The sequence below is a fragment of the Chiloscyllium punctatum genome, chromosome 32, assembly GCF_047496795.1.
Source record: "Chiloscyllium punctatum isolate Juve2018m chromosome 32, sChiPun1.3, whole genome shotgun sequence".
Classification (NCBI taxonomy): domain Eukaryota; kingdom Metazoa; phylum Chordata; class Chondrichthyes; order Orectolobiformes; family Hemiscylliidae; genus Chiloscyllium; species Chiloscyllium punctatum.
In genome coordinates, this window is record NC_092770.1 from 16,877,162 (window position 1) to 16,902,427 (window position 25,266).

General features: G+C 39.1%; 1 protein-coding gene across 16 annotated transcripts in view; it reads left to right on the forward strand.

The window, feature by feature from the left end:
* The window catches only part of ppfibp1b (PPFIA binding protein 1b), a 165,239-nt gene that overhangs the window by 39,779 nt on the left and 100,194 nt on the right, over positions 1 to 25,266 (forward strand). For 15 of the 16 annotated variants that reach the window (XM_072551745.1, XM_072551744.1, XM_072551740.1 and 12 more), the window contains 2 exons: positions 15,964 to 16,056; positions 18,096 to 18,301. In XM_072551745.1, coding sequence (XP_072407846.1) covers positions 15,996 to 16,056; positions 18,096 to 18,301 — 267 coding nt within the window. In that variant the 5' untranslated portion in view covers positions 15,964 to 15,995. Of the gene's footprint in view, positions 1 to 15,963; positions 16,057 to 17,461; positions 17,544 to 18,095; positions 18,302 to 25,266 lie in introns of those variants that run through there. The other variant, XM_072551756.1, reaches the window with a different exon arrangement.

Genomic DNA, 25,266 nt, shown 5'->3' on the forward strand with positions numbered 1-25,266 from the left:
TCTAGCAAACTTAGTCAATGAGAGTTGGTGGAGGGGTTTCTTTGCTGCTGAAGTCACACCTGCCACAAGGCAAGATGGTTGTGGGTGGTCAGTTGTCTGAGCTCCAGGGCCTTACTAAAAGATTCCACGGGGTAGTCTCCTAGTCCAATTGCCTTGTGCTGCTTCATTCATGAGTTTCTCACCAAAATAAGACCAGAGATGGGATGTAGGCTGATGATTGCACCATTGTTCACCATCATTCATAGCTCATGCTGAAGTTGAGCAACCTGTGAACAATATCCAGGCTTGGGTTGGCAAATGACTAGTAAATTCAGAGCTCAGGCATATGAGCTAGTGGCCATCTCCAAGAACAGAGAATGTGATTTTTGCCTTTGACTTGCAAAGATATTGCTTTGCTGAATCCCCTTCAATAACTGTCTTGGTTACCATTGACCAGAAATTGAACTGGACTAACCATTAAAATATTGTGGCTTCAAAAGCAGTTCAGAGTTAGGAATCTTGCAGTGAGTAACTCAACTTTTTGCTACTTAAAGCCTGTCCATCGTTTACAAGGCAAAAGTCAGGGATGTGATTAAATTATCCCCATCTCTGGCGATGTGCAATAAAATGCTTGCCTAGCCAGTGATACCTACATCAAATGAATTAATTTAAAAAAACCTCTAACTACAGGTTGATACCATCTGGGCAAACCTGTTTGATTGGCACCACAACCTCAAGCATTCACTCCCTCTGCCACTGATGCACAGTAGCAGCAGCATTAATGATGTGCAAGGTACACTGCAGAAATTCAAGGCCTCGCAGACAGCATCTTCCAAATCATGACCACTACCCTCCAGAAGGACAAGAGCAGCAGATACGTGAGAGCATCATCTGCGTGTTAATGTGCATCCGATTTGCAGATACCCTTTATACCTCTGTTCCTTCAGTATTACTAGGTCAAAATCCTGGAACTCCTTCCTTCAATACTGGTGTGAAGTTTTTTTTCCTGAGATTCTTACATACTTGATGCAACTGCAATGATACCAACTTCTGTGAACCAAATTTTATTAAGCACGGTACAGTACAAACTTTCTGGAGGAACCTTTAACACATCTTGCAGGGCTTATGGGGTCATGGCAAAAGCTTTCTCTGAACAAAAGTAGTTTATACAACTACATTTTATACAAAATATTTACATCACAATAATACTCACAAGAAAACCCCAGCTATTCCCCCATAGTCACATGCCATTCAAGACACAATGCAGTGACTACCTCATCCTCAGAAACAATATAATGCAAATCATCCCTAAATGGTCAAATCTGTTGCAAATTGTTTTTTTTGTAACAATAGGGGAATAGTCACCTTCCAACAGTAATGTTCTAATTGATTTCTGAACAAGAGACGCAAATGTAATTAGTAGGAGATGACAATGTAAATGGCTTTTGAATAAGAAATGGCCGTGCAAATGGCTTTGAATGCCAAAAGATGGGAATGTGATTTCCTTACAACCTATCTGCAAATCAGGGGTATCCCACCCTTGTCTCAGGACATCCAATTTCCTAAAGGTCAGCAGAGCAAATTAGCTCTTTATTATCTCAATGGGTGACCCTACACCAAATGCACTGCAGTGGTCAAAGAAGGCAGCTCTCCACCTCCTCGCGGGTAGCTATGCATGGACAATAATTGCTCACCCAGCAACAAAACACACTTCCATTAGTCAATTATAAAATATTGAAGTGCAAAGGAATATGAGCACAAATAAGCCATTCATGTATTCATTAGAGTTTAGAAGGTTATGGGGCGATCTAATAGAAACTTACAAGACAATATATGGCTTGAAAGGGTGGATGCTGGGAATTTGTTTCCGTTAGTTGGGGAGACTAGGACCCGTGGGCACGGCCTTAGAATTAAAGGGTGTCAATTTAGTATGGAAATGAGACATTTCTTCAGCCAGAGTGGTGGGCTTGTGGAGTTCATTGCCATGGAGCACAGTGGAGGCCGGGACGTTAAATGTCTTCAAGGCAGAGATTGATAAATTCTTGATCTCGCAAGGAATTAAGTGCTATAGAGAGAGTGCGGGTAAGTAGCGTTGAAATGCCCATCAGCCATGGTTGAATGGCGGAAGTGGACTTGATGGGCCGAATGGCCTTCTTTCCACTTCTATGTCTTATGGTCTTATTCAGCCCCTCATGTCTGTGCTGCCATTCAGCTAGATTGTGGTAGATCTACCTCAACATTATTTCTATGCACTTCATATCTTTTGTCATCTTTAATCGCTCGAAATCTGTTACTCCAAGTTTTTTTGAGTAGTGATTCCAAACAGTCAACAACCTGAGTATTTGCATGTTGATTTTCAGTGACTGATGTACAAATATACCCAGGTCCCTTTTGGAAATCAAACTTCCCATACCCTCTAAAATTAAGAGCCTTTCTTCATTTCCTGTCAAAGTGGATAACCACTTCGTGGTCAGTACAACTTAAATGGGCTAGAAATATTTAATTGATCTTTGATCAGATCTCATTGGAATGAGCCAAATTTTCCTTGGCTTGATAATGTTAGCTGTGTCCCTTTCAGTGCCTGTTGTTCTTTATGATGCTGAATTGGAAGGCTGTCTAGAAAACTGTTCTCTGCATTGCTAAAACCATCGCAGTCCTAGATTCAGTTTTGTGATTCTTTCTCATGTTCCAGTGAGGTGAATTTACTTGTATAAACAGGTTGCAGACTTGTATGCTAAAGCTTAAAAAGCACCTTTTTAAAATACAAAAAAAAAGCTATTTAATCATTCCCTTTGTAGATGGAAGGTTAAAGAACAGTATTTTGAATGACTAAGCCAACTTTTTTGTATCAACCAGTTGCAATTTATTTTGCACCCAGAATTCCAGATTTAAATGTGTCAAACTGCTGTTTGTTGCAGTTCTCATCAAGACTACCACCAGCTGGAGCTCGCTGTGAGATTGGTGTCAAAAGCTGGACCCACTAACATTGATCTTGCACTACAGGTAGTTCTCCTGTAACGCCATAGTTGCGTTCCAGTGAAACCTCACTTAATAGGAATAATGGGGCCTTTGGGGAAAAGTGGGGATTGGGCAAACTATCAAAAAAATCACTTACAATTACTCAAATATACTCAAAAGTCTAACAAAGTATTGCACAGCCTGAATGAAGTTGCAATCATATTTATTAACAAAATGATAAATTTGTACATTAAAAATTAAGAAAGCTGCCCTCTGTACAGTACCTCTCACAGAAGGCTGCTCCCTGTTGGCAGCTGACATTGTGCACATGCAGAATAGCATGTGCAGAACAAATTGCGTGAACCGATCCCTGCAGGAATTGTGTTATTGCCAACGAGGTAAGCCTTCTCCAAAATACTGTTCCCTAATTCTTCAGTGATGTTATAGCTAGATCGTACTGCCGAAACGCATGTTATCCCAGATCTATCTGTACATAAAAGCAGCTGTAACCGGGCTTTCATAATTACTTAAACCAGGGCTGAAATGAGGCCAAGAGCTGAGTGGCCCTAGTAGAATCGAAACGTAGAGAGCAACCACTTATTGCTCGGCAATTGCTGCTTAAATGATTACAGATGAAATAAACTAAGGTTTTAAAATAGTGCTGATTTTTTTTTGGTTATCAAATTAAAGTTTGAGATATTCCCAATCATACTACAGCTTTAGTTGGAAGATTGCCTTACTATCAAGATGATTATTACATTTCTCCACTTCTCTTAAACCACTTTGTAGTTATCTATCAATGTTGTTGAGATCTTTGTATATCTGCATATGTGGCTCAATCCTCCATTACCTATCATCCTTGTCTCCCGACATCCCCATGTCTTTTGTGTCTCTTTCTTCAGCTGTGCTGTCACTTGTAATTATCTCCTTAGTTACAGTTTAAACCTGCCCTTTTGACATGTTCATTTCCTGCGTGACCTGTAATTTTTCTTGCTGCTGTATAGATTTCCAAGGTTCATACGCAGTCATGGTTTCTGTAACCGATTGGCATGAGTGGAACCTCTGTGCAGCTGCGCAGTTTGTAATCATCACTTTTCCCTTAGCAGCTTATCCAAGACTGAATAGATTGTTTTTTTTTTCTCTCAAAATTATGGTTGGTTTCTTAGCCATGTGATACTATCCCAATTTATTGCCACTTAGAATTTGCACCTAGCAGTATAGTGAAAATATTGAGGAAAGCTGTTTCTGCAGTCATAGCCCATGTTCATGTTGTAATTCAACCTCGCTGAATCCAGCACCCCATCATACTTAAACAAATCTTGCCTTTCACAGTTTTTACTACCTTTAGTCAAGAATTTTAAGAACCTTTTAAAAAACATTTTGAAAACTTCAAGCACAAGAAGCAAGTTGGCTTTATTAGGATGAAATTTTTGTTGTCATTAGTATTCAAGTACCGCCATATCGAAGAGCAGTAAAGTGTGCAATGCCATTGTCTATCTTTAAAATACAAAATCAGAATTTGAAAAAAAAGAGAAACAGAGCCAAAAGAAAAAAAAATGTCTAGGTCTTAGTCATTATTCAAAAGAACAGGGAAAAAGTCCAAATTTTAATGTCTTATCTCCCTGGCTGTAGCCCTGGTCTGGAGTTTAAGTCAGCTGCCTCTTGGGACATGATCCACCATGAGCAACGATTTCGCTGCTCGTTGGATGCTGCCTGAACTGCTGTGCTCTTCCAGCACCACTAATCCAGTATTTGGTTTTCAGCATCTGCAGTCATTGTTTTTTACCACATTTATGATTTGTTACTCATTCACTTGCATTTTACAGTGATTAATGCAGTAAGATACAGTGGTAAAGCTTCAACAGTTGTCACAATCCAGTGCCATTTTGAATAGTTTAAGAATAAAAAGGAAAAAAAGATATAACTGAAAGAGTCCTGAGCCGGCTCACCGACAACTCCTGCACTGTCTTGCTGCCGCTTGTGCCAGACGTACCAATATATCAGTCACCACTTTTTAGGCGAAATCATGCTGATGCTGGGTTCAGTGCCAAGCCCACACTCAGGAGTCCCCAGCTCCGCTGCTGCTTCAGTGAAGTTAGGAGCCCTGGCTCTGGGCATGCCACACTGCCATCACTGTAGCTGCCATCTCGCCATCACTAGGAGTCCCTGCTCTAAGCCTATTGCAACTAGGAGTCCCTGTCTCCACTGCCAGACCAAACTGCTGCTGCCATCTTGCCAAGGGTCCTGCTCCAGCTGCCACCCTCCAAGCTGTTGTCTTGCTGGTGCTGCCATCTTAAAGTCTGCTGCCGTCTCCAATCGCCGGAGGATCTTTGCTGCTGCCGGCCTCTCTCTCAGTTGATGTCTGTGCAGCCACTGCCTCCAGTAACTGTTAGGAGCCCAGTCTGCTGCAGCTTCCAATCACTGGGAAAAGTTGCATTCCACACATGGCCCGCTCTAGCTGCCACTCTGATTTTGCTGACTAACCAACGCAAAAGTCTCCAAAGAAAAACAAAAGAAAAAAAAAGAAAAAGAGCAGAAGTAAAAAGAAGCATGTGGACTGTGGACAACAAATAACTTACTGATTAGTTAGATTTACTGAAGTGCTGGTACAGCGGCAATCATCCAGTTGCTCTTTTTCCATCCTGTAAACCACTTATGATTTGCTTGGCTGTTGATATTTTTTATCTGGCTACCAACACTTGTGAAATTTGAAAGTTGTCCATTGTTGAGCACTGGGATGTTACTCCACCTAGTCATCCTTGACCTTATCCCCAAACGTTCAAAGGGAACGTTTTTTGTCAAGGATGCACTTCTATTCTGACTGTCCAGATTTCCTTTTTGATTTGCATTCAGTAATTTAAGTTGAGCAATGGGGATTAGTGTTTTTCTGCCCTGTTCCAGTTTTGAGCTAACAGGTCATGACAACTGCAGCAGATGTGGATGAGTATTTGATTTCACATATACTAATCCCTGTGGCTTAAACATCTTTTTGCTTTCTTTATAGTCTTATACTCTTATTCACTTATAAGGGGTTCTAGTTGCAGTATATGGTCACTTCAAATGCAATTCATAGGTTCTGAGTTTAGTTGGATTTGCTCAAGAGGCAATCAGTCAAGGAGTGATACTCGAATCGCACAGCCAGTCAGGCAACATCCGAGGAGCAGGAGAATCGATGTTTCAGGTATAAGCCCTTCATCAGGAAATCCTTCATCCTTCCTGATGAAGACTTATGCCCTAAAAATCGATTGTCCTGTTCCTTGGATGCTACCTGACCGACTGCGCTTTTCCAGCATCACACTCTTCTCTTTGACTCTGATCTCCAGAATCTGCAGTCCTCACTTTCTCCAAGAGGCAATCATCATCCACTTTGCCTCTTTCTGTTATGTAAACCTCTTATGAGGTTATTGATACTTTTATCCAGTTGGCAGCACTTCATAGTGAAGGCTTGGCATTGTTTCTTACATATAAATCAATTGTATGTTAAAAGATGTTAAGTCATGCTTCCATTTAGTAAGGAATCAATAGGAATGGAAAAATTTGAAAAATGTGATTTGAGTAGGGAATAGAGAACACCCTTTACAGTTACCAATAGAAGTGCTGGAGGATATATTGTGTAACCAGTGTTGAGAGAGGAGGTATCTTGAAGTGGCGCGATGGAGAAGGACAGGAGCTAGTTGTTGTGGACCTCGCCAGGACAAGTGCCATTTGAATTGAATTATAAAACAGAGGTAACGTCTGGATTGCTACTAGAGCCACAATGCTAAATGTCTTAGAGATAAACAGATCAGCCATGTGCAAAAGGAACTCCATTTGAAGGGACATCAGCATCAGTATTGTGATAAGGAACTCTTGTGCTAACCATTTACTTGGCTGGAATTGGGTTAAAGTTGACTTAATGAATGAGCTATAAAGAATATATCAACCAGTCTAGGCTCATGGTAGGTGCCCACCTTTTAAATAAAGTGGGTAGAGGAAAGAGTTCTATGTGGAATTAATAACCTAAAGAGGATCAGTGTAAGAGTTAGAATCCAAGAAAGGGTAAATACGATATTATTATTTTGGAATCAAAACATTGCAGGAAGTAACACAGTACCTGTTAGTGTTTTTTAAAAAATGACTAAATCAATGCATAACATCAAACAGTATGAAGCTGTGACTTTTCTCAATAATTGGTCGTCACTCCTACCTATTCTACCATCAAAAGACATATCTGCTGTGGGTAAATTAGTGAGGAAAGGTGTCCATTAGGTTTTTACTTTGGTTCCCTAGTTTCATGCCATGTAGCTATTCCTGCAGGTAAGTTCTTCAGGCCTTTTATCAAGAGTGGTGCTACAGTCACTGTTTATTTACTCGCAAGTTGTGCGGATCATTATATGCTCCAGCATTTACTGCCCAATCCAAGATGGTAAGCTGTCGCCTTAAACTGCAGCAGTCCACCCATTATGCTATTAGGGAGCCAGTTCCAGTATTTTGATCCAGTGATGTTGAAGGAGTGACCATAAACATATTTAGAAAAAATAGTTTTTGTTTTTTGAAATTAATGACATTTTTCACTTGGTGTTGTAGAGTCATACAGCATGGAACAGACCCTATGGTCCAACTCGTCCATGCTGACCCGATATCTCTATGTAACTTAATCTCATTTGCCAGCATTTGGCCCATATCCTTCTAAACCCTTCCTATTCACGTAACCATCCAGATGCCTTTTAAATAGCAGCTTGTTCCATAAGTGTGAAAAAGTTATCCCTTGGGTCCTTTTTTAAATCTTTCCCCTCTCACATTAAATCTATGCCCTTTAGCTTTGGACTCCTAGGAAAAAGACCTTGGCAATTTACCCTATCTAAGCCCCTCATGATTTTATAAAGCTGTCAGGCCACCCTTCAGCCTCTGAAGTTCCAGGGAAAAAAGCCCCAGACTATTCATTCTCTCATTATAGCTCAAACCCTCCAGTCCTGGCAACATCCTTGTAAACCTTTTCTGCACCCTCTCAAGTTTAACAACATCCTATAGCAGGGCAACCAGAATTGTATGCACTATTCTAATAGTGGCTTCACCAATGTCCTGTACAGCCACAACATGATGCCCCAACTCAATGTTCTAACAAATGAAGGCAAGTTGAAGTTGGAGTAAACTATCCATGTGAAAAACAGGGACAAAACTGAGCCTTGCTGTTGAGAAAAAAAGTGTTCTTCATTTTCAAATGTTATGGTTAAATTGAAAAAGTAGTTGAAATGTTTTAGTCAGCAAAGAAGTTTTGCCTTCGCAACTATTATTCTCAATAGACAAATTCCCCCAGAATGTCCCATGTTAGGCCACCCTCAGTCCAAGTTGTAACCTTGACATTCTGAAAATTGAGATGTTTGCAGATCCTTGTGTTAGTAACCACACTATTGAAATTTCTCTTAACAAAAAGCTTACACTTGTCATTCTACCTGTAACTAGGATTATGTTTCAGTTTGCGTTACATAACTCTTTCAGAATCACAGTGAGACAAATGGATAGCTCTCCTTAAGGAAATGGTTTAGACACAATTGGCTGAATGTCAGTTTCTTGTAAGATTGAGATGTTGAATTTTAAGATTGGGGTAATTCTGAAAATTGGGCGTTTAGTGCAGTCCCAGCACTCTGAGGTATCATTTAATTTCAATTAAAATCGCCACCTAAAACAACTGATAGCCTTGTATCCAGAGGAGCTGTAATAATTTAGGTTTCCTCACATTCTGGCATCCCTGATTCCCTGGTATTGTTATATGTAAAACTATGCTTCCCTAACAGCTTAAAGTACCAGCAGTTGTCAAATAACTCCAATATCTGAACATTTTTAAAAAGTTCCTATTCATACAAAGAGCATTTCTTGAAAAACATACAACCTAATAAGTATATAGCATGTCATACTAATCTTAAATTCTGGTTGTCTGTCAAAGTTTTCTATTTGCAGTTGTATGACTGCAGTCATGGAAAGATACAAACTTACTTCACACAGAGGCCATTCAACCCATTGTGTTCAGGCTGACATTTCAAACAGGAGTTGTGCATTGGGCTTCCATTGGGCAATTTGCTTGTAATTAGAGTCGTAGAGATGTCCAACTCGGAAACAGACCCTTTGGTTCAACTTGTCCATGCCAAACAGATATTCTAACCTAATCTAGTCTCATTTTACCAGCACTTGGCCCATATCCCTCTAAACCCTTCCTATATATATATACCTATCCAGACATTTTCTAAATGTTGTAATTGTACCAGCTTTCTGCAATTCCTCTGGCACCTCATTCCATAAGTGCACATCTCTCTGCTTGAAAAAGTTGCTCCTTAGGTCCCTTTTTATATCTTTTCCCTCTCACCCTAAACCTATGCCCACCCCAGGGAAAAGACCTTGTCTATTTACCCTATCCATGCCCCTCAAGATGTCACCATCTATTTCCCCACATTCTGTATCTTCCATGGTCTGCTCCACAGTAAACAGATGCAAAATACTCTTTTAGTACCTTCCCCCTTCTCCAGCAATTCCACACATAGGCTGTCTTGCTGATCTTTGAGGGGTCCTGTTCTTTCCCCAGTTATCCTTTTGTCCTTAATGTATTTATAGAATTCCTTTGGATTCTTCTTAACCCTATTTGCCAAAGCTATGTCATGTTCCCTTTTTGCCCTTCTAATTTTCCTCTTAAGTATACTCCTACTGCCTTTGTACTTCTCTAAGGACGTTGCTGTCTGGGACATTGGCCTCAAGGTTTGAATCTAAATGTAGAATTGCAGTCAGGCTGTGCTGTGAGACTTTGTCCAATTTTGGAACAGCCCCATACACCCCCTCCCCCCCACACCTCACCCCCACCCCCATCTACACCCTGCAAAAAATGTTAATAATGAGTTTGTAAGGGTTAGGGGGCTGGGTGTTGTTTGTGATGCCTGGGTCATGTCAGATGGCTTGTCCAGTTTTATTCCTTTTTGGTTTGTCTGCACCAGTTGTGTACACCCGAATGTTTGCTAAGCTGAGAGGACTTTGAAAAGTCAACTACATTGCTGTAGGTCTGGAGTCAGATGTGGGTTAAGGTCCTGTCCTCTGTGAAAAACAACGCATCTTATAAATATATTTTACAAATAGTTTTATTAATGATAAAGCATTGTGCCTTTATTGAATTACCCAAAATCATGGGGGATAATGCCTGAACCAAGCTGAGTCAACTTTTCTCATACAACTTGGGGATGGGTAATAAGTGCTGGCATAACCAGTGATGCTGTCATCCCATGAATGAATATATAAAAACAAAACTGATTATTGCTGTCTTTGATATTTGGCATTCTTGTATCTGTCTTGATGAGAGAAACGTTCTGTAGTACCAAGAGAAATCACGTGGCTGTATTGGAAATTTTCATTTTTAAATTGTAAAAATCAAAAATAGCCCAAGTAATACAAGAATTTCACAACTGTATTCTGGACGATTGTATGGTACAACAAGCCAAACATAGCGAAATAATGGGCTGTAATTATTGAACAGGTTGACTGTAAAGGAACGTATTACAAAATGCTGCAATTGTCCTTTTAGGAGTAAGTGAGGGCTGCAGATCAGAGTCTAGAATGTGTGCAGGAAAAGCACAGTAAATTAGGCAGCATTCGGGGAGCAGGAGAATTGACGTTTTGGGCAAGAGCCCTTCTTCCTAATGAAGTAACAAGGAATGTAACAGGCCTAAGTTTGTAAATTTAGGGGAGCAAAGTAAGGTAGAGTATGATAGACTGAAGGAAGCTAATAATATTGGATTGGTATCACGAATTCAAGATCGCAGAATAGTCACTGAGCATCTTCCATGTTCAGCATGGTAGAATGGCAATTTGGCCATCACATCTGTGCTGGCTGTATGAAGAAGTGATTTACAGCCTTCTACCTGTAGCCCTGCACGCACACCCTTTATTTATAAGTAGTAATTAATTCTAGCTTAAAAATGTGTTGCTGGAAAAGCGCAGCAGGTCAGGCAACCCATTTTTAAGCTCTGATCTCCAGCATCTGCAGTCCTCACTTTCTCCTAGTAATAAATTCTACTTCAGTGCCTCTATTAAAACTACCTGTCACATTCTAATACAGTGCTTTCTAGATCTCAACTATTTGGAAGAGGGAGTTTAATTATCAGGAAAGGTAAAGCTGGAAATGTCCTCCTGGTGAGCAGAGGTTAAGGGAGGTTTTAATAGAGGTGACCAAAATTGTGAAAACTTTTGTTAGAGTAAGGAGAAATTATTTCCATTAGCAAGAAGGGTAATGAGAGGGAAATGGATTTAAGTTAATTAGCAAAAGAGCCAGCAATGGAATTACAATTAATTTTATGCAGCTTGTTATACTGATTTAGACTGCACTGACTACAATACTGCTAGAAGCAAATTCACTGGTAACTTCCAAAAAGGCTAAGAAGCACGTTACGGCTGTTGACCGAAGGGATGGTGGTTCGATCCTATCCAGGGACACTCATGCATGTAAATTTTAGCGTGGCACGGTCGCACAGTGTAGCACTACTGCCTCACACTGCCAGAGACCTGGGTTCAATTCCTGCCTCAGGCAACTGTCTGTGTGGAGTTTGGACATTCTCCCAGTGTCTGCGTGGGTTTCCTCCTGTTGCTCCGGTTTCCTCCCACAATCCAAAAATATGCAGGTTAGGTGAATTGACCATGCTAAATTGCCCGTAGTGTTAGGTGAAGGGGTAAATGAAGAGGAATGAGTGGGTTGCTCTTTGGAGGGTCGGTGTGGACTTATTGGGCTGAAGGGCCTGTTTCCACACTGTAAGTAAGTAATCTAATCTTAAAAAAAAAAGGAACCATTGCTTTTCAAAGAGCTAAAACAGCTTTTAATTATTAAGGAAAGAATCTCGACCAGTACATAGGGTCTCCTTTGCTCTTGAAATGGTATATTGGGATCGATCATGCCCACCTAAACAAGTATATGAGATTCTAACGTGATGTCTGGATGAGTCATCTCTAACATTGCAGCACACTCAGCACTGCACTAAAATATCAGTCTAGAATGTACTGATGTCACTGTGTCCTGGAGTAGGGTCAGAGCTGCAGCCTTCTCACTTAGGCAGATGTGCTATGAATTAATTAAGTTGGCATGTTGTACAGTGGAATGCAGAAGGGTACATTTTGAGAAGAAGAATATAGAATCTAGCTTTGAATCGGCCTTCCTTGCCAAAAAAAATCTAAATATAAGCTGCTTAAATAGTGACTTAGTATTCTCTGGGCCATGGAAGGAAATGTTTAACTTCTGCAAGGAACTCTGTATACTCAATGTTTGACTTTGTCTCTCTGCAGCATCTTAAAAATGATATTTTTATTTTTCTGTACTTGATGCAGCCCTTACATTTACTGTGAAATGTTTTAAAGTTTGGTTTATTTTTTTTATTTCAAAGTTAAATGACAACATCTTAGTATTTGTGGATATTGCTTGGAAATACACACCTTTAATGATTTCGCTTAAAAAAAAGTGGAAAATATAGTAAATGTTTGTGAGGGTAATAATTTGGAACTTTTTTTGTATCTACATAATTTGATCTATAGTAGCCATGATCATCATCCTGTGTCATGCACTCCACCAGCTTTGAAGGTGTTCTTGTTGACCTCCAGTTTTGTTTAGACCGTATGACGCCTTATTCAGTCAACATTGCCCGAATGTCAAGGTGGAACTGTGTTCATCTGTCTTATGTTTAGCATTCACATATATATCTGTAATTAATCTGACTGGATCAGAGCCTGGGTGGTTTGCATGTAAACCAAAGTCTAATTTGATGGGTAGATTATTGTTTAGTTGCCATTTCTTAGTGACTCATGGATTGCTACTGAGTGCACAGTTTCAGGGGAAAAAACCTCTGGGTTTTATTACTAATTCAGCAACAAGATAGAAGATTGCATTAGGATGGATGTACCACCTGCTTACTACACAGTTAGTACATGCCTTTCTGTGCACTTAATGAGATTCATGATTTAACATTTGAAATGGAATCATTGACATGTTTGAAATGTGCCCAGTGGACTTTCACAGATTATAAACTTTCTTACATTTGTCATTTTACTGGTCTTTTTAAGACTACATGTGCCATGTCCATTTTTAAATTGCAGAAATATAGATTTAATGTTTTCTCTTTGCTCACTCTGCCTCTCACTTTGGGAGTACAAAGATATTTTTACATCCCAAACTGTTTCTATCTGCATGTTTGTTCTAGTCACTGGTCCCATAGTACATTTGATTTCACTGATTTTGATTTCATTTTGCCAATAATTTAGAAATACATTTAATGCATGATACAGCATAAAATAAATTTGGGCAGAGTATTGTAGACTTCAGGGTTCCATGTCAGGTTTGGAAATTCTCTTCCCCCACCCCATGTTCTTGCGATACGATAGCCAGATAGGCAGAGGGGACAGGGTCGCATTGGTAATAAGAAATGAATTTAAATCGATAGCACAAAGTGATTTAAAGTCAGAAGGCAGCAATATAAATAGGCAAGGGAAAAGGAAATAAATGACCAGATGAAGAGCAGATAGGAGAAAGCTCATCTGGAGCATAAATGCCGACATAGACCTGACATTGATCAATCTATTTAGCTCCTATATTGTGCATTTTATTTTACAAAAATATCTGAGTCATTATTCCCAACAGGGGTCTTTCGTGTGTTTCTATGATATTTCACTTAGGGCCAAGTTTGAGAAACTCCATCTAATACACATTTGCTTTTAAAACACATGTTGTTTGGAGATTAGACTTGATGTGTAGCATTTGGCCACACCTACACTACATACTCTAGCATAGGACTTGAAGATTTGATCAATGTTTGTGTTTTCCATGCGTTTTAGAATGGAGCCAAGTTCAGGAAATTGCTGACCAATGGAGTTGAACTACTGTAAGGAGTTTCACCAGCTTCTAAGGATAACTATAATTTCCATGGGTAAATGTCCATGGGAACTTCAACATGGTCACATTTATCATTTTAATGTTGGAAATACATAGGGCAAGGGGAAGTGAATGGAATGCTGGAATCTTGTCTTTGCAGCATGTTTAAATACTGTTTCTGAGTCTCCAAACTTGGACTAAAATTTACTGGCTTGGCCTTGTTTAAATCATTGTTCATATAGCTGAGTTTCGTATTGCCATCTTTCTTTTCTTGTGGATAATATTTCTAGTTTGTAAGCTGTTTGCTAACCCTAACAAAATGAGGTATATTGTAAATAATTTGTGTATGCTTTTCAGTGTAGTTAGATTTTATATTTACAATATATTTAATATTATTTTATGAAAAATATGTACTCTCCTGGTGCAGTTGGTACAAGAATCAACAACGCTGAGAAAATCTAACCCTTGTTTCCAACAGTTAAACCATAATGCTGTTTGATTTAAACTTTACTTTTTGACTGTGTGCCAGGCTTGTAGAAGATAGCTGAAGATTAATTCAGTTGTTAGATGCTTTCCTGTGCAAGACGAAACTTCAGAGTTCAAACAAATGCCAGGAAATATTTGTAACGTCTCCTGAATAGTGGTTTCACAAATATTTGCTGTAATGGTTACTTCATGGTTAGAGGAAGCAAGTTAGCAGAGATGTAAACATTGGAAGTAACTGGTGCAGACTCCAGGAATTGATCCAAAAGGTGGAAAGGAAAAGGGTAATTTGCATAAGTCTGAGGGTACACTTCAGAATGCTGCTTAGAACCAGTTGAACCCCACCTTCTCCCATTTGCTTCCAGCAGTCCTCCTGAATCAAAAGTTCCAAGTTGGTGTGAGCATAAAGATCCATTTGAATTGAAGATTCTCTAGTGTAGATTGTGTGTGTATATTTGGCCGTAACATAGCCCCAGAATTGTTCACTGACATGGCCACAGTCCTTTTTCTTTCATCTCTTCCCAAGTGATTGTTCATTCAGTTTTGGGTATCAACAGAAAAACATTTTTTCCATAAAAGTCCCTTACAATTGCAGTGTTTGTACAGTTGTGTCAATTTTGGTTTAAATTAAATCGGTTACCTTCAAATCAATAAGACCGTTTCACAAAATAAACACTCAAGTGCTGAACACTGCTTAAACTAGACATCAGTGCGATGGAGATATAAAGATGAGTTTGTAAACCAAAACTGGCTTGCTAATTGTATTTTAATTATTCTAGTTTTGCTTCTCCGTGTAGTTAGATTTTATATTAACTATGTATTTGATGTCATTTTGTGAAAAATATGTGTACTCTCCTGATGCAATTGGTACAAGAATCAGAAAATCTAACCTTTGTTCCCAAATGAATGAATGATACTTTGTTATGGCGAAGGATGCCACAGGCATGTAGACAAAAACAGTTATGGGACAGGAATAGTTGCTGATTACTAACTGGTGTTTGCATTTTACTGAAGCAGATAAAATAGTAGAAAGCTTGGAACCGTTGCTTCTTAAAAATACATATAGCAATACCAATCATTACTAACTTGCATTGCATGAGGTGAACAAAATATTGGCAGAGTAGACTGGGCATACATTCTGCCTTTATGCACCACAAGGCTGAATTGCTAAACTAAACCCCAAATCCTGAAATGCATGCACCTAATCTGCCAACATGTGTAAACTTGCCTGCCCACTCTGACAATGCGTGCAGCTGTATGTATATGTGCATAAATATGTAAATCTCTGTAACTAAAATGAGAATTGCAGCATAAGAATAGGGTGAATTTGGATATGATGGATTGAAGAAAACACAAAATAGGAACAAGAATAGGCCATTCAGCTCTTCGAACCTGTTCTGCATCTTCCAATTTTTTTCTTTCTTAGTCATGTCTCTCTTGCTTATTCTGACGCTTGTGCTAAATATCCATGGTATAACAGTTCTTTTGGGATTTGGATAAATGGCATTCTCAAACTCTTGTATTGGTGGCAATTTCAGGTCAAACATCGTTGAGGGAGTTGTTTTAAATGAATGAAAAATACACTAAGTTCCAGAATGTGATTGATTATTATTGATTTTTATTGCAATAACATGTAATCTTGGATACTGGAGCTTCACACTTATTTCCTTTTGCCTCAGGTGTGGCATTAACTGAATTACAAGATTAAAAAATGACTGATGCCAGTGAGATGTTGGCTGCTGCCTTGGAGCAAATGGATGGTATCATTGCAGGTAAGATATTGCTAAGAATTCAGTTCAGTTTACACATTTAAGGCATTAACACATTAAAGCACTTTTGTTTTAACTTTATGTCCACTTACTTGTTCCTCTGCTTTGAATACAGTTATCATTGTGTTAACACCAGGTCTACTTCCATAAAATACATTTGAATTCTCTGCATCAAGCTGTATTTAGAGACACTGATGAATATTTTAAATGAAAATCATCTTGTGAATAACTTCATTAGAACAATACTTCTTCCTGGTTTAAGACTACTGCTGAGATGCCTAGTGAGGTAATAGTGAAATAAATGGACAACACAAAGCTAATTAGTCAAATGAGGCAAACATTTTATCACTTCCCTAATTGAGCAAAACAGTCTTCTATTTTTACTAAACAACCTGTTCAGAGATGCTGTTACACATCCTGGAGAATGTAGGACTTGAACCTGGGCCTCCTAACTCAGGAATAGGGACATCACCGCTACGCCACAGGATGATCTTCTGTATGGTCTTGTGCATCAGAAGTAGATCACTTCAGAATTTATCCCCTAATATCAGGGCAAGACTGTTTTCTTGTTGAATACACTACAAGTCTTCACCCAGCTTCAGGTTTCCGACTCTAAAATGTCAGCTTTACTCCACAACGGAGATTAAAGGCATTGGAATATCTGAGACTAAATGCTTGTGATGTAGCTTTCCCCCTCCCATTTTGCTGTGCTTTCTGGCCAATGCCTACCCCTTAACCAGAGAGTTCAGCACAGGTTAATTGATCATTTGTCTTAACTTCATAATTTTTCATTCTTTTGGAATTGGTTGCTGCAATTGCTTATGCAACTCAAACATGTGCTTTGAGACATGAGAATATGAAAGTTGTTTTCCCTACCCACTTTTCCTTCTGTCATGTGTTTTGATTTTCTTCACTTTCTAAGTTTTTCTGCACCACTGAAGTGACTTAACAGTACTGTGCTTGTTCAAAGTTTGTGAGAAGATTTGTAACTTGGGTGCTTCTTGTTGTGGTTCTGTTCACCAAGCTGGGAATTTGTGTTGCAAACGTTTCGTCCCCTGTCTAGGTGACATCTTCAGTGCTTGGTAGCCTCCTGTGAAGCGCTTCTGTGATCTTTCCTCCGGCATTTGTAGTGGCTTGAATCTGCAGCTTCCGGTTGTCAGTTCCGGTTGACAACCGGAAGTGGCAGATTCAAACCACTACAAAGTGACTTCTGTGGAGGAAACTTTCACTGGTTTGCTACCCTTTGAGTGAAGAAATATATCCTCATCCCTATCCTAAATAGCCTCCCCTGTATTCTGAGATTGTGACCTCGGTTTTAGACTTTCCAACCAGGGAAAACTTCCTTCATATAGTCTGAGAGACTTTAATAAGTTTGAAGCAATCCCCCTTTCATCCTTCTAAACTCTAGGGAAGGCAGACAACCTGAAACAGACCTGGCATCTCCTATGAACCAAGTGAACCTCTGCGCTCCCTCTAGCGGAATGTCTGTGGTAGGTTGAAAATACAATCATCACTACCTCAAATTTTTAATTCTTTCACATCGTGCACAAGCATCAGAACAACGTGGCATCTGTTAGGTTATTTTCTTGGATGTTACACTTCTGTTAGGCTTTGATTAGTTACATCTGTCACTTTGCTGCAACACTTTGAATTTTCTGCCTAATAAATTCAGGCTGCAGTTCATAATGCAGAATCAAATAATGTGGCATAATTAAATACTGAGTAGTATGTCCAGAGGTTTGGTGTTATGAAGAACCTTTCAATTCATCTGTGTATGCTGTGGCGACTCAGTTGTAACAGCATCATTCAGGATAATAAGCATTTGGATTTTGTTTCTCGTTTTTTTTCGCCTGTAAGAAAGCATATCAGTGACCTGGTGTTTAGGGTCAACTTCATTTTTATAAACAAGTGCTGCTTCTGTATTGAAAGTTAATACATATGTGCACACTACCTGCTAATTTTCAGCCCAGATGTTATGTTTGCATTGTCACCTTATTAGATGTGCATGACTATTTAAATTATTTCTGATTCATTTTGACCAGGTTCAAAGTCTTTAGACTACTCAAATGGCTTGTTTGACTGTCAGTCACCAAACTCCCCATATATTGGTGGGCTGCGTGTATTACACCTAGTTGAAGATCTTCGTGGACTGCTAGAGCTAATGGAAAGTGAGGAAAAAGATGGGTTGCGGTCTCAAATACCAGACTCAACTGCAGAACTTCTGAGTGAATGGTTACAGAGCCATCTGGTAAGCAGTTGATACGGAGCACCTAATTTCTCTGGCTCTGTTTAAATCTTTCCAGTATTTTAATATGAATGCATCTTGCCCTGCTTTTGTTTTTAATTCATTCATGGGACCTGGGTATTGCTGGCAAAACCATTTTGTCCATCCCTGTTAGTTAATGTTCACAGTAATAGACTAATTGACAAATGAGGGGGAAAAAGTTCAGCAGCAAGTGATGTTCACTGCTAACAAGACACTGCAGTTAGGGGAAAAATGATGTTCAGCTTATGACACAAGTGATGTGTATGTATTTTAATGTTAGTGTGACACCAGTTATGTTGTCCATATGCCCCAAAGACCAATGGATCGTATCAAATAGCATGTCCCTTTGATTATTCGCAGCAAGTTACTGACCATATTCAACTGCACTTACAGAACTCAAGATAATGTCTAACGTTAGATGTGATTCTGCAATTGGATGATATTTACTGGATTCCTGAAGAAGGGCTTATGCCCGAAACGTCAATTCTCCTGCTCCTTGGATGCTGCCTGACCTGCGCTTTTCCAGCAACACATTCTCCAGCATCTGCAGTCCTCACTTTCTCCTAGTTGATTTACTGGATAATCCTGAATTTGCATAACATTATGCAGGCAGCTAATTTAGGATTGTCAGTATGGCTCATATTGTGGTGTATTTGTGTGTACTGAAAGTTATATCTATTAATACACAGGGAGGGTGAACATGTGCATGCACTGCACCTAGTTTAACTCAACAACCATTCTTTGATTTATTCTTGGGACATCATCTTGCCTGGTTTAAGATTCAAACAAAGCCTGATATTCATTAACAGCTGTAAATCCCGATTCATTGCCTCTCCCAATCAGAATCTGCTTGTCAGCCAGTTGGCACACCTTATGAAGTGAAATGTTGGCTTCTGCCTTTGAAGGTATTCTTAGCAAATGTCCCAATGAGTGCATGTTAATAAACGTTGATGCGATGAGTCTTTTTTAACTCAAAAAAAAAATTGCTGTCATGCATTGTTGATTGGCAGAACTTTAGTTTTGCCGACTATCTTTATCAGTGGATCTTCAATTAAACAACTAATTCGTTATCTCGCCCCTCTCTAAAATTTCAATAATCTTTTGATATTCTAAACTCCACACCTACAAAGTGAAGGGAAATAAAAGAAAATCCTCTGGAATCCTCAGTAAAGATCTTGCAGAAAGGGTGCCTAAACTTGGTATTTACTATTTTTGTTACTTTCTAGGCTTTTCATTTTCATCATTTTTAGGAGTAAACAGTTCTTGCCAAGTAAGATAAATATCAACAATGGGAAGAAACTTTAAAAATAAACAAACTTCACGTCAGATGTCCTGTTTCAAGAGGATGTAAATTTATGGGTGCGTACGTGAGTCATTGCCAAAAATAATGTTAGCATTGGGTTTTTTTTGATAATTTTGCCAATAGGAATCAGAAACTGACTGTGTTGTAGTCTGACATGATAACATAACTAGTCCTGAGGTTTTTCCAGAATTTGTGGCACAGAACATCTTTCCAGCAGTTCAGCTTTGTATATTCTAATCTTCTGCTAACTTAATTTGCTTCCCCTTTATTCCTTCATTCTGTGAAATAGTTTCTTTGATCAGTCTAACCAGAGGAAGTGCAAATGGAAAAAAAACTTGCATTTACATAGCACTTTTCACATCCTTGTAGGACTGTATAAAATGACAGTACTGAGACTGGCTGTATGGCTTATCAATGTGATGTTTACTCTCCATTGTGCCCATCATTTCCTTCTCTCTTGCTGTCAACCATCTGTCTCCCTTTGAGTACTGACTGATTTTAGCGTCAGTCACAACTCTGGTCTCCTGTGATTTTTGTCTTTCAAAAAATAGTTACCAATGTTTGTGTTTAATCTTAAATCTTATGCTTCCTCTATTTTACACAATGTAATCACTGTAAGGCATCTCCAAAGAACCTTACTTTTCATAGTAAGGTCAGTTTGCCTATAGCAAGGTTCCATTGCCCAGCAATAAGATCAATAAACAGTTAGCACTCAGGTTGTATTGCTTGAATGAGGGAGGTTTGTTATCACACACAAGTTTCACTGAACAGGTGGTTTAACATGATTCCTGTGTTCCACGATTCAGCATTCCTGATGAAGGGCTTTTGCCCAAAACATCGATTTTCCTGCTCCTCTGATGCTGCCTGACCTGCTGTGCTTTTCTAGCATCACTCTAATCTAGACTCTGATTTCCAGCATCTGGAGTCCTCACTTTTGCCTAGATGGTTTAACATGTCTATAAGACAACTTCAACAACACAGCAATAATCTTAATTTCAACTCAGAAGTCAACATACAATCTAAGATAAAAGTATCCTTACTAATGAGCCATGTGTGTAAAACTGTTCTAATTTTATATTGTTTCCAATGAATGAGAGAATCTGATTTAGTCTATCAGACAGTGCCATCCTGTGGTGATTCCATATTGTTAGTCAGTAGTGGCATTTCATTTTTGCATTTAATCATCTGTATACAGGAATTTGGACAAGCCAAATAAAAATAATGGTGTTTGATTATAGAGGAGCCTTTTCTTGTATGTACTTAGTCATTGCTGTATGTAGTATTATTAGACTATGAAGCTAGAAAGATTATTGACAAAATTGGCATTTAAAAATAAAAACTGGGTGGAGAGGATATTTGATTTAGAATTATAACGTTTAAAGTATTGTTTTCCAATTTTAAACTCTCTAATCTTGGGCTATGAAGAAGTATGAATATACCTGGCTGAGGCAATATTATGGGGAAGCCTAGGTTTGAATCCTACCATGGCAGAGATCTGAATTAAATTCAACACATCTGGAATTAAGAATCCTGTTAAACCCGAGACCATTGTTGATTATCGTTAACCAAACTAATTCATCTAATGTCCTTTAGTGAAGGCCTACATGTGACTTCAGTCCCACAGCAATACAGTTGACCTTAATAGTCTTCTAAAATGGTCTAACAAGCCACCCAGCTCTGTCAATAACTAGAAAGTCTCAAAAAACGGAATGAAATTGCATGGTTCATCTGGCATCTACCAAGACATCACAATGACAAACTTGGCCCTGTCAATCCTGAAGTCTTCCTTACCAACATCTGGGGATTAGTGCCAAACTTGGGAGATCTGTCTTACAGACTCGTCAAGCATCAGGGCTGTTTTTTTAGATGAAAACCCCAAGTTTTCTCTCTCGCTGCCTGTTTAAACATCCAATTTTCTCTGAACTGCTTTCAGGGTTTGAAAGCTACCTTGTCTTAGTAGTAAGAGCTGGTCACAGACTCTGTATAGCCTAGCTAGAAACTTGGCACAATTTGAGCATAACACTGACTGGTATTCTACTGATTCAGCTATGCAAGTGATGGTTTACCTTGATGTTTGAAGAAGTATAAAACTACATGCAGTTAGTTATTAGGTCTTTTTTTGAGTTTTATAAAATTGCAACTTAAGAGTAGTGATCTAAACTATTGAATTGTTAGATCTGTTGCTATTTCACCCAGTATGTTATACAATAAGATAAAGCACAGGAACAGGCCATTTGGCCCACCAGGCCTGCTCAAATTCTGATCCTTTAGACCTGCTACTAATTGCCAATGAATGGTTTGTACCCTTCTGTTCGCTGCTTGTTTATGTGCCTATCAAGATATGCCTTTAAACATGCCTGCTTCCACTATCTCCACAGGCAGTGCAGTCCAGGCACCCACCACCCTCTGTTTGAAAAGCTTTCCCTGCACTTATTCCCTAAACTCCTCCCCCACCCACCCATACACCTTAAAACCGACCTTTCCACCCTGATAAAAGCCTCTGACTATTCTTCCTAACTACACCTCTTACAGTTTTGTTGACTTCTATCAGGTTGCCACTCTGTTTTCACTGGAAAGATGGAGACTATCTAAATTTATCCCACCTCTCCTAAAACTACAGCCTTCCAGACCAAACAACATCCTGGCAAACCCCCTCAACACCCTCTCCAAAGCATCCATGTTTCTCAATAGTGTGGCAACCAGACTGCACTCAGTATTCCAAATGTGGCCTAACCAAAGTTTTGTACAGCTGTAACTTGCCAACTTTGTCAGTTGCAAAGGATGTTTTTTCAGTTGACTGTATGGTGCCATCAGCAAGCTTCAATTTTACAATTTGATGAATGCCTTTCAATAGCTGACTGCCTAATTAACTTGTTTGCAGTTGGTGGCTAAATTATTGAAAGGATAGTTGTTCCAAGTAAAAAGGGGTGTTTATCGCTATTACCCTAACAGGCATAGGTGAGATCTGCAAATTTGAAAAATTATCCCAGTAATATTCATAGCATTTCATAATCAAAGACCTTAATTTGTCACTGCCCTGTGTTGGCTGTGTTAGTGTCTCAGGCACACTGTAGCACCAAGTTATTTGACTATCATCAGATCAAACATATTAAAACAGCTAATAGAATGTAATCCTACAGATTGGGCTGTCGTGGTGTGTGTGTGTGTGTGTGTGTGTGAGAGAGAGAGAGAGAGAGAGAGAGAGAGAGATGACTGCTAGTGGTTCAACCTGAGGTTCACTATGTCTCAGGCAGGGGGCAATTATTGAGAAGGCGGGATCCTCTGTGATCTCAGCTGGTAAAGGAATTGAACCCAATTTGTTACTGTCACTCTGCAAAGCAAATTGGCTGCCCAGTTTCTCTGGGATTATGGCTACTTTACACTTTTAATGCAAGAGGAACTGAATATAAAACTAGGGAGATTATCCTTCAGTTACTCAAGATAATGATGAGACCATATCTGGAGTACTGTATAAAGTAATAATTGAAACTTAGAAGGTTGAGGGATTTTGACAGGGTAGATATTGAATCGATGTTTCCTCTGATGGCAGAATCTAGAATTTTGGGTCACTGTTTTAAATAGGCAGTTCCTGGTTTTTAAACAGATGACTTGGGTAATAAGGCAGGCCAGGTGACTGAGGAGTGGCAAGCGGAGTTTAATTGAGATACTGCATTTTGGACAAGCAAATCTTAGCATGACTTATACACTTAATGTTAGGTCTTAGAGATTGTTGCTGAACAAAGGTCTTGGTGTGCAGGTTTATAGTTTCTTGAAAGTAGAGTTGAAGGTAGATGGCATAGTGAATAAAGCACTTGGTATGCTTTCCTTTATTGGTCAGAGTATTGAGTATAGCAGTTCGGAGGTCACGTTGCAGCTGTACAGGACGTTGGTTAGACCAGTTTTGGAATATTGCGTGCAATTCTGGCCTTCCTGTTGGAAGGATGTTGTGAAACTTGAAAGGTAACTTGAAGCTAGCTATTCAGTTAACTGTTATGCAGTCATCTCTCTAAATCTATAATAATGCAATGGCCATCTGTTTCAGATTATGTTAATATTAATGGGGATGGATAGGTTAAAGCAATGTAAAGCATTTGTAGCATATCCAATTCACCTCACTGGTGAATTCCCCTTAGAAAGTCACTCTGATCTGGTTATCTATTTTGTTGCACCATAGAGTATTTTGTAACAAATACTTGAATTTGGAGAGGACATGGTGTCCACAACTGTTTCATGGATTGTTGATGTTGAGCTAAATGAACTAACTAGCATCCAGTTCTGCTAAATAAACTAGTTTAAACTGGGTGGGGATGGGGGGTGGGGGTGGGGGGAGTTGTGTGTATATCCCTTGACCCTAAGACTATAATTATCTAGATAAATGTGTTAGCCAGTTGGTCATGGCAAGATCCCAAGACAGTTACGATTTTGGTGGTTGGGAGAGAAAGATGAGCCTGGCACTGGGTGAGCTTCCTGCTGCTCATGTAATAGTGCCATGAGATCTTTTTTCCAACTGAAACTTATTCAATTTCATCCAAATGAGAAGACTCCATGCTGTATTCCTCAACCTGGATTATACCCAATCCATAAACTGGTAGTCATAATTGTTTGACTTCAAAGTGATGTGACCAATTGAATCAAGCTACTTTACGCAATTAATATTGTCGCATGCAAGATCAAAAATCCTGAATATTTGGGAGGTGGAACGGAATTTCAAATTGATAATTTCTTAATGCTACATCATTACTAGTTGCAATTGAACTTGGTGGATCATCTGAAGTTTGAGTAAAAATAGTTAAATCGATTGGTTCTGCATTTTAAATGAACAATTCAGTTGCATTGTTTATAATCTATGAACTAGAACTAAACTCATTTTAATGTTTAACTGCTAAGCTGGCGATTGCTCAAGTAATGCCTAACTTTAAAATTTGCTTCTGTTTCAGTGACAGCAGATGATAGGAAAGTTCACACTGCGCAACCCTGTGTAAAGAAGCGATTTATGAATCTCCCTATTAAATTGTTAGGGCAAGTAGACCAAATCAATATATCTAATTTTAGCTGGTAAACTCCTGAGGTCAGGTGCAAAGTTGTTGATTGCTTACGAATTTTTGGGAACTAGGCTAATTACTCTTTTTTTTTTACCCTGTTCGTGTTTGTTTATTTCATCAAGTTGTCGTCCTGTTTCCCACTCAGTCAAAGCAAAACACTGAGACACAGTATAGTTTTACCTCCTTCATCATTACTCCTGGCCCTGGAGGGAGGGAGAGAGAGAGTACACAGGGACATGAATTTATGATCTTCTCTGGAACAGCAGTTTTCAATGAATTCATATAGTTGTTTTACAGGGAGGAGCATCCAGATAAGGCAACATATATATATTAATTGAGTTACCGTTACAACCAGTGAACATCAACAGTAAAGATTAAGCCATCTGCTGTTGCAAAATGAATTACTGGCTTCACATAATGAATACTTTTCATATTTTTAAACTGACCTCACATACTGAATGCTTGCAATATTGTTAAATGGGTCTACATAATGACTGCTTTTCCACCTTGTTAACCCATTACCCTTGCCACCAGCACCCCATTGTTAACTGTAAGTTCATATCTGATCTTAGTCAGGCTCAGCTGAACCTCTTGTTTCACAA